Genomic DNA, 9,941 nt, shown 5'->3' with positions numbered 1-9,941 from the left:
CTTACATTCTCAAAGAAAGAGGTAGAGAATGAACTTGTAACTTCAGCATAGTTACGAACAGTGCCTCCGTCACTCTCAGTGTTCCAGTGGAGGTGATACCGTATAAGATCCCTCTTTTTATACTGCTGAAATAATATACAGGGGAAAGAGAAAGAGAGTGTAGGGGAGGGTAGGCTGTTACTACTAACAAAGTCAGTGAAGCTTTAGTGAGAAATGATGGTGCAGAGCCTGTAGACGGCACAGGGAAGAGTGGCCCAGGCAAACGCAACAGCAAATGCAGACTCTGATGCAGGGAGGCCCCAATATTTTCTGTTAACATTGTTTTCTTGAAGGAGGCAGGAAAGGCTTTAAGCAGGGGAGTGACATGGTCGCATCTGTGTTTTAGAAAGATTACTCTGAGGGAAGTTAAGGAGGATGGATGACAGGAGAGATTATCGGAGGCAAGTAGTCAAGTCACAGGCCGTAACAGTAAACAGGAAGTAGAAAAGGCCTGTCCTGTACAAACAGTGACAGTGAGGATGGAGGGAATTTGGGTATTTGAAAAGTAGAAGAGACAAGTTCTGATGTCCATGAGAATGTGGGAGATGCAGGTGTGGGAACAGCCCTAGATAGAGCTCCTGGATTAGGCCCTCAAGGTTAGTTTTCTTCCTGAAGTGCTCTCCCTCCATTCCCCAATAAGAAAAAGGCCATCACAACACATTTCCTTTTAAAGTTTTATTAAAGTTTAATGGAACAATTAATATTTTTTCTTTTTTTGTTGTTAATCCCAGTACAAAAATACAGTTGACGACTTGACAAAAATGGCTCCATCTAGGGCTAGAAGGTTTCTTCAACAGTTAACGGGGGGAAAGAAAGCATGCTTCCAGCTGGGGCCAGTCCAGAGCACACAGCCATTCCTGCACACGCATGCGCGCAGACAGGGAAGCCAAGCCAGAAAAGAGGAAGGAAGTTGCAGGCATTCAGGAAGAAGCCCAAGATTATTCCCAGGAGAAAAAGAAGAGACAGGCTGAGCTCCTTGGTGGGGCAGAATTACAGCTTTACATTTAGAATTTGTTGTCTTAAATGACAAGCTCCTTCCGCAATTTTTAACATTATAAAGAAGACGCTTCTGGTCTCTTTTCACCACCAAGGTGAGTTAAGCAGGAGGAATGGAAAGATTCAAATACTGCAGTGTGAGGAGTAAATCTCCAAATGGCTCAAGTTTTTTGTCAAAAGGTGTCATTCTTTACCTTCAATGACAAAGAGATATTTAGGTGAGAGGGGACAGGACAAGGAAGTCTGCCACATTCTGCTGGATCACAAACATGGAGACCAGTTTCTGGCAGCAGAACTCTTCCAACAGTGAGAGGGCCCCTTCCCATGTGGGAAGGAGCAAGGTTTCCTGATCCATTCAATTGTTCTGATTCCTCAGTATTCCCTTCCCTGCTGCTTTCTTCCAGCACAATAACTTTGAGGAAAGAAGGGATGCATTCATGTTACAACTCATCTTCCAGATGTTTCTCTCTGAAGGCATCACCCGTCAGCCTTTCCTGAGCTTCCTTCATCCCCTGAACAACTGTGAAATAAACATTGAGGGGAAAAGTATGAAGCAGGTTTTTCATATTTGACAATCAACACATAATTTTATGTTTTAGGAGACATGTAAGAGGAGCACAGGATCTGGATTTAAGATCTAATTCTGGATTTTAGCCCAGGAGAGTCTCTTGAATTTGTTTTCTCATCTATAAATAAGGTGATGTTACTAACTTCAAACAGATTATAAAAATTAAATGAGAGAATGAATAATAAATATCCTTTGTAAACTATGAGGTCCCACAAAAATGTTATTTAGCAGTTCCTTTGGCTTACCCTCCAGGATTAGAGTTGAACCCCTGTCATAAGCTGGAAATACACATGACACTAAGGGGATAGAAAGCATCTTCCTATCATCTCCATCACCTGTTCAGGATGAATGCTGCATTTATTTCATTTTCTTTGGGGGTTACACTGATAATGTGACCAAGTATGTGTGCTTAGAGGGAGGATGGCCTTCACAGAAAGAGGTGGTCATGTCCAGGACCAATTATGTATGGAAGAAGTCAAGTTCTCAGGCAAAAGAGAAACCTGGAAGGCAGGCCCTGGGTAGACAGGAGATGAATCTTCTTGTCTGTCTCAGGAATCAAGGAGGGAAGCTGGGTATAGGCTCCCTATACAATGGCAGGCCAGGTGTTAGGGTTGAGCCACAGTCTGTGGATCTCAGAAAACATAGCAGGTAGTAAAGTTTGTTACACCCCTTTAGTTTTGCCCAAGCATTTAGTAAAGCCAGGTTTGAATATTTCAGCTTCATGTCAGCTGAGCCATGGGGAATTCAGGTAAGGGTTCTGTGTCCATATCTGGACTAATATATTAAAGGATGATGCCCATGTCAAGATGGCAGGGGTAACTGCATGAAATTCTAAAAGGAAGGTGAATTTCAAGGGCCAAGAGTTGGGGACCTGAAGTTCAGTTGCCCTTTTCCATGTGGAAAACTTCCCTCTAATACCAGCCTCCAGGGATCTGCTTTTGGGTAGGCAAGATAACATTCTCCTTACCCTTGGGAAGGAGAGGATAACCTCTCCAGATTTTTCCTCTCCCTATTCTGAGAAATAGGAGTGCTGAGGACTCAAAACATAAAATGATCAACAAACTGGCAGCACGGCGAAGGAAGACACACGGCAACTTAAGAAATAACCCTCTTTTACAGATGGCAGGGAGAATTCAGAAGGAAAACAGTGACAGTATGTGGCATGAATTCCAACTTCTGCCTCTAGAATGGTTGCACTCAGGATTAGAGAACAAAAAAGCATGACTGACTTATGATTTCAATCTTCCCTCACATGTTTGGGCTGACGCTGTTCCCTCTGTCTTAAATAATGCTTTGCACATCCTTCTGCTGGTTAGGTCACATTCTTCAAGACTCAATCCAGTTATCATCCCCTCTAGCGTAACTCATGCACTCATGTTGGGCTACACCTCATACACACACACACACACACACACACACTTTTCCCTTGCTTCCTTAGCTTGAAATGTCCTCTTCATATCTGACCAAAGAGACAAATTCTTATCTGTCTAGATCAAGTTAGTTCACTATCTATGAAACCTTTCAGAATTGATCATCTAACAGCATTCCCCTTCCTTTGAATTCTTACAAGAATAGTGTTAATGAAGTGAAAAAAACCAAGTTGTAGACTGAAATCCTGGCTCTGTGACTTATTAACTGTGAGTCCAAGGGCAAGCAACTGTTTCTGGAAGCCTCAGTTCTCTAGTTTCCTATGGGTCAGTTAGCCTTCTACTGGATTGTAAGAAGCTAGAAGAGGGGCTCGCTCTTCTCTTTCTTCTATATCCTACACAGCACCTAGCCAAAAGCCAGATGCAGAAGATGCTTAGTTAACCTGCTGAATTAGTTTCCTATACAACCTTGCATGTGGTTCACTCCAGTTAAACCTAGCAGCAACCCTCTCTCTTCTCTCTCAACATAACCATACCTTGCTCAGCACTGATGTAGAAATACTTGTAGCTGGGGTTTCCATTCTCGTTGATGATTTCAGGACGTACTTTGCCACTGGGATCTATTGTAGACAAAATGGCAATAACTACAACAGACAGGTACTTCAAGCATTATATGATATACTAGGGCTTCTGGAAAACGAGACCCGCCCATCTTTGCAGCCCATAACTCACCACCCTCCCCCTGTGTTTCACATCGCGATCAAAATGAATCCCTTGGAATTCCCTGGACACAACCCACCCCCACCCCCACCCATGCCAATATGCTGTTCCATCTTTCTGGCATGTTCCTTTTCTGCTTGATGATAGTGGGATCCTATATTTTTATTTGTATTCCCCGTAGAATCTAGCAGAATGCTGATCAAAGACAAGGTGGTCATTAAATCTCTCCCAGGAAACTGTTTCTGAAAAGATATTTGTCTGGTTATAGTATCCCACTGCCTCAGCTGTGCTACAGGGCAAGGGTGGGAAGTATGGCTTCTCTCGGCCCCTGTAGTGCCTAACTTGTGGCTGACAGTGCTTAACTTGTGGCTGATGCACAGATGATTGCTAAATGAATAAATAAATGATCAGTACTCTCCCATTGCTCACAAAAGCAGTTAGTTTGGGCAGGGGGCAGGGGCCAGGGGGGTTGTTTTATTGTTTATTACAAAAGCAGCTAGTTAATGGGAAAAGTTTTCCTTCAGACCTGAGGCTCTGGCATTTAGAATCCATCAGTCCCTTTTGAAAATGGCTTTTGTTTTTAGCCATTACAGCATAATTTCACTAGGCGGAGTCAGTGCCTTGATGCACTTCTCTCTCCTTCTGTACCATGGATCCCCAGATTAAGACATTTCACCTTACCCAGGAACAGGATTCGTGGAATATAACCCCCATCGGGGCTGAAATCTTCATCTTTGGGCTCCTCTTCATCCTATTAAGTGTAAAACTCAAGTCAGATTATGTTCCTTCTCTCCTCAAAACTTTTCAGTGGCTTCCTTTCCCACTCAGGGTAAGTCCTTGAAGTGGCCTGAGAGGCCCTACATGACCTCCTACCTGGGCACTTCTCTAACATCACATCCCACCCCTTGTTTAGTTTTTCCCAAACACACTAAGTTGCCTGTTGTTGCTATCATTAAACAAGCCAGGCATGCTCCCCACTCAGGCTTTTGGACTTGTTCTTACCCTCTGCCTGGACATACTTCCCCCTTCATCCAGGTGGCTCACTCCCTTTTCTGCTTCAAATCTTTGCTGAAATGCCATCTTCTTTTCTAATCACCTAATTAAAACTGCAAACTGTCCCCTCTATTCTTCATTTTTAGCCACAGGATCTACCACCACCTGACATATTTTATTTAACTTATTTGTCTGCCTCCCCATATTCAAGTTCTCATATGTAATTTAATGCCAGCAAAGAAATTTGTTTGTTTTGTTCATTGCTTATTCCCAATACCTACATCACTGACTTGCACAGTTTTTCTTGAATGCATGAATTGATAAGATTGACATTTTAGTACAATTGTGAAGTTACCGTCCTCCCAGGAGACATGACCCCACAGCTAGCTTTCTTTTTAAGAAATCTCTCAAGTTGGGGAATGCTCATTGAACACATTTGTGTTTTCTTTGAATGGTGATTCTAACTTACCATAAAAAATGGTGAGGAGTTCAGATAGATAGGGATCAATAGTAACTTTGTCATTTATGGTGTGATTCCCATTTCAGAAGTTATACCAAAGAATATAACTTTGCCTTCAGTGAGGTGTGTTAGCATTCAGGCTATCTACTAGCTTTATTTTTTTTTTAATTATTTATTTATTTTTGGCTGTGCTGGATCTTCATTGCTGTGTGGGCTTTGTCTGTAATTGTTGTGAGCGGGGGCTATTCTCTAGCTGTGGTGTGCAGGCTTCTCATTGTGGTGGCTTCTCTTGTTGTAGAGCACAGACTCTAGAGCGTCTGGGTTTCAGTAGTTGTGGCACATGGGCTCCATAGTTTTGATTTCTGGGCTCTAGAGTACAGACTCAGTAGTTGTACTGCATGGGCTTAGTTGCTCTGCAGCACGTAGGATCTTCCTGGATCAGGGATCAACCTGTATCTCCTGCATTGGCAGGTGGATTATTTACCACTTAGCCACCAGGGAAGCCCCTATCCACCAGCTTTATGAGCAATCCCTTAGCTACCTCAACATTAACTGTTAATGTGTTCAGATTTACAGTCTTGTGTTCAAATAAACATCATCTTACAGAAACATAGGGCCAGGAGGATCATCACAGAGCATCCAAGAATCCCACATTTGAAAAGTACAGCCTAAGAGGCAGTACAAGTAGATCACAGTACCTATTCTTATCACTTACTCGGCTCTATGATCTTGACTAAATCACCTAACTCCTTCAGGTCTAAGACGCTCAATGTGTAAAATGGGAATGGTATCAATGGCCTGAAAATCCCTTCTAACTCCAAGATCTGATATTCTGGCTTGGGATTCTAAGACCTCTGGCCAATGTGAAGTACAAAAAAGACATCTAACCAAGAAAAAGGAGGCTGTACATATAAGCCCAGCACAGAGTAGGATTTCAACTGAATCCTACTATTTTTCAGGGAATTGTGGCCTGCATGTATGACTACATATTTAGTTATACAAAGATGTGAAACCATCACATAATCACAAACTAAAAATGAAAGAATCTTAAAAGTTAGTCATTTTAACCAATCTTTCTTCTCCTACTTCCTGTCACAAATGGGGGCTGGATGGTTCTACTGTACCTGATACAAGTCTTAGTATTAGAGTTCAAAAGAAAAGCACATACATACAAGTAGACAACTCTGCTGAGTAAGATTTTATACCATCAATGATGTTAATCCTAAAACAGTGAAGACTTAAAATCATAGCAGAAAGGAGAAACTCTGGAATTCTTACCTCAAGATTTACCATAACAAAATTATGGGAAAGTTCTGAAATTTCTGTAGATTCTGCAAATTTGGGCTTTAAAGCTGCGGGTGGGGAGGAACACAAGAAAACATCATTGTCATATCCAAACCTTAATTTGCTGAGATGATTCATGTAACTGACAGTTTTTCTAATCTTAAGACCCAGAAATCGGATCTGAATTCTGGTCCTGCTTCTGCCATTGACTTGCATAGCTGTGTATCCTTAAGTGATTAACTTCATTTCTGTGAAACTTGCATCTCATTTATAAAAAACAGATAATGAACACTGATGAAAAAATTACCACTATTTGCTTTTTTACATATTTCAATAACATCTACTTAAGAACAGATGTAATAAAGACAATAAAGGAACAATACTCTACCATTAATGCACATGTATTACTAAACTAATAATTTACACTAATTTTATACTTTTTCCAACAAGATTTTATTAAGTATAGCACACCAAACAAAAGAAGAAATCCACCTGGGAAGTTGCAGGGTGGCATAACAGAGAACACATGCTGTATAGTAAGAAAACCTTACTAACTCAGTTCCCACCTCCTCCAGGAAGACTTTGCTAACCACTCCTCATATCTCTTTTTGTATATACAACTGTTAATACAACTACTGTAGCACTTAATCCCATAATCTATATAACCATATCTTAATTGCCACATCCTTCAATCCCTTGCAAATACTACTTTCTTGAGGGCAGGGAATGTGTTCCATGTATTTCTTTGGTACTCCTACAGGCAATAAACAGTACTGAGCCAAAGTCAGTGCTAATATTTTTAAAATGTTAACATTTGAGAACACATCTCAGGTTTGATCATTTCCACCTACCTTTGCAAGCTCCACACCAGGACTTATGGATAATCACCATCAGGGGCAATCCACTTAAAAACAAAACAAACAAATTATAATCTAGTAATTCCACTTTTTGAAAGGCACTCTAATAAAATGACCAACCGATGAAGACAAAGATTAATGTACAAGGATGTTCATGTAGCATAATTTCAGTAAAAAGAAATTTAAGACAATCTATTCAATAATAGTGGACTATTATAACAAAATTATTGCTAAGTTCTGATGTTCCAGTAAATTGTGCAAATTTGGGCTTTAAAGCTATGGAGAAGAGATTAAAAAAAGAAAAAAACAAATTACAACACTTTCAAATGTTACAGTTATATAACCACTAAAATGGTAACAAAATTTTTCATTGGTACACTGAACATAAAATTATTATCTGTGTTGTTGTTGTTTAGTCTCTAAGCCATGTCCAAATCTTTGCAACACCATGAACTGCAGCACACCAGGCTTCCCTGTCCTTCACCATCCCCAGGAGTTTACTCATACTCATGTTCATTGAGTCGATGATGCTATCCAACCATCTCATCCTGTTGCCCCCTTCTCCTCCTGCTCTCAATCTTTCCCAGCATCAGGGTCTTTTCCAATGAGCTGACTCTTCGCATCAGGCGGCCAAAATACTGGGGCTCTAGCTTCAGCATCAATCCTAACAATGAATATTCAGAACTGATTTCCTTTAGGATTGACTGGTTTGACGATCTTGCTGTCCAAGGGACTCTCAAGAGTGTTCTCTGTGACATGTCACAGAAAAAAAAAAAAAGTCTTCTCCAACACCACAATTTGAAAGCATCAGCCTTCTTTACGGTCCAACTCTCACATCCCTACATGACTACGGGAAAAACTATAGCTTTGACTGTGGACCTTTGTCAGGAAAGTGATGTCTCTGCTTTTTAATGAGCTGTCTAGGTTTGTCACAGCTTTCCTTCCAAGAAGCAAGCATCTTTTAATTTCATTGCTGCAGTCACCATTCAGTGTTTGTGGAGCCCCCCAAAATTATTACCTAAAGTTTCAATTATACAAACATGTAGAAAATAAAAGGAAATGTTTCAAAACTTAAGTTATCTCTAGATAATGGGATTGTGGATTTTACTACACTTTTTCTGTATTTTTCAATTTTTCTAGAATTAAGTGTAATTTTTTTTGGAGGGGGCAGACCTGTGGGATCTTAGTTCCCTGACCAGGGACTGAACCTGGGCCCCAACAGTGAAGGCATCAAGTCCTAACCACTGGAATGCCAAGGAATTCCCAACTAAGTATAATTCTTTTATCATCAGGGAGGAAAAAGCTTTTTCTTTTATAAAATAATAAGCACCATATTCCACATGAGTCAGTCTTGGCCAGCTGAAGCTCCAATACTCTCAAGGCTCAAATGCCAACTTGTAGAAGGGTCCTACGTCAGCAGCCACTGGCTTTCTCCATCATCCACCCCAATGTCACCACATCATCACAGGCGTATAATACTATCAGAGCATTCAGCACACTGAACTGTATCTATTATTTACTCATCTCCCCTCACTGGCCTTAGAGCTTCCTAAGGAAGGGCCTCTTAGCTGTCTCTATATACTCTACAACTAGTACAGTATTATCGGTAGCCAAAATGTATATAGTATTTACTATGTACCAGGCACTACTCTACAGCAGACTGGTTCCAAATTGTGAAAGGAGTAGTCAAGGCTGTATATCGTCACCCTGCTTATCTAACTTATATGCAGAGTACGTCATACGGAATGCTGGGCTGGAAGGAGCACAAGCTGGAATGAAGACTGCTGGAAGAAATATCGATAACCTCAGATATGCAGATGACACCACCCTTATGGCAGAAAGTGAAGAAGAACTAAAGAGCCTCTTGATGAAAGTGAAAGAGGAGAGTGAAAAAGTTGGCTTAAAACTCAACATTCAAAAAACAAAGGTCATGGCTTCTGGTCCCATCACATCATGGCAAACAGATAGGGAAACAATGGAAACAGTGAATGACTTTATTTTTGGGGGCTCCAAAATCACTGGAGATGGTGACTGCAGTCATGAAATTAAAAGACGTTTGCTCCTTGGAAGAAAAGCTATGACCAAACTAGACAGCATAGTAAAAAGCAGACATTACTTTGCCGACAAAAGTCCATCTAGTCAAAGCTGTGGTTTTTCCAGTAGTCATGTATGGATGTGAGAGTTGGACTATAAAGAAAGCTGAGCGCCTAAGAATTGATGCTTTTGAACTGTGGTGTTGGAGAAGACTCTTGAAAGTCCCTTGGACTGCAAGGAGATCAAACCAGTCAATTCTAAGGGAATCAGTCCTGAATTTTCATTGGAAGGACTGATGCTGAAGCTGAAACTCCAATACTTTGGCCACCTGAGGCAAAGAACTGACTCACTGGGAAAAAACCCTGATGTTGGGCAAGATTGAAGGCAGGAGGAGAAGGGAATGACAGGATGAGATGCTTGGATGGCATCACCGACTCAATGCACATGAGTTTGAGCAAGCTCTTGGAGTTGGTGATGGACAGGGAAGCCTGGCGTGCTGCAGTCCCTGGGGTTGCAGAGAATTGAACACGACTGAGCAATTAAACTAATCATCTGTTTACTACTAATTTCTCAAGGGCAAAGACTAGTATCTAAACCATCTTTCAAAAATATAAGCACTTATC

General features: G+C 41.1%; 1 protein-coding gene across 1 annotated transcript in view; it reads right to left on the bottom strand.

Annotated features, from left to right (window-relative positions):
* Window positions 1–699: 699 nt before the first annotated feature.
* TXNDC12 (thioredoxin domain containing 12) overlaps window positions 700–9,941 on the bottom strand; it is a 30,812-nt gene continuing 21,570 nt past the window's right edge. The window contains exons 3-7 of the mRNA XM_061121902.1: window positions 7,279–7,331; window positions 6,422–6,495; window positions 4,372–4,441; window positions 3,507–3,590; window positions 700–1,555 (exon numbers count right to left, since the gene is read on the bottom strand). Coding sequence (XP_060977885.1) covers window positions 1,476–1,555; window positions 3,507–3,590; window positions 4,372–4,441; window positions 6,422–6,495; window positions 7,279–7,331 — 361 coding nt within the window. The 3' untranslated portion in view covers window positions 700–1,475. The remainder of the gene's footprint in view (window positions 1,556–3,506; window positions 3,591–4,371; window positions 4,442–6,421; window positions 6,496–7,278; window positions 7,332–9,941) is intronic.

This window comes from Dama dama, chromosome 20 (assembly GCF_033118175.1).
Source record: "Dama dama isolate Ldn47 chromosome 20, ASM3311817v1, whole genome shotgun sequence".
NCBI classification, from domain to species: domain Eukaryota; kingdom Metazoa; phylum Chordata; class Mammalia; order Artiodactyla; family Cervidae; genus Dama; species Dama dama.
Note: the sequence above shows the minus strand (reverse complement) of the source record. Positions and strands in the feature narration are given on the sequence as shown.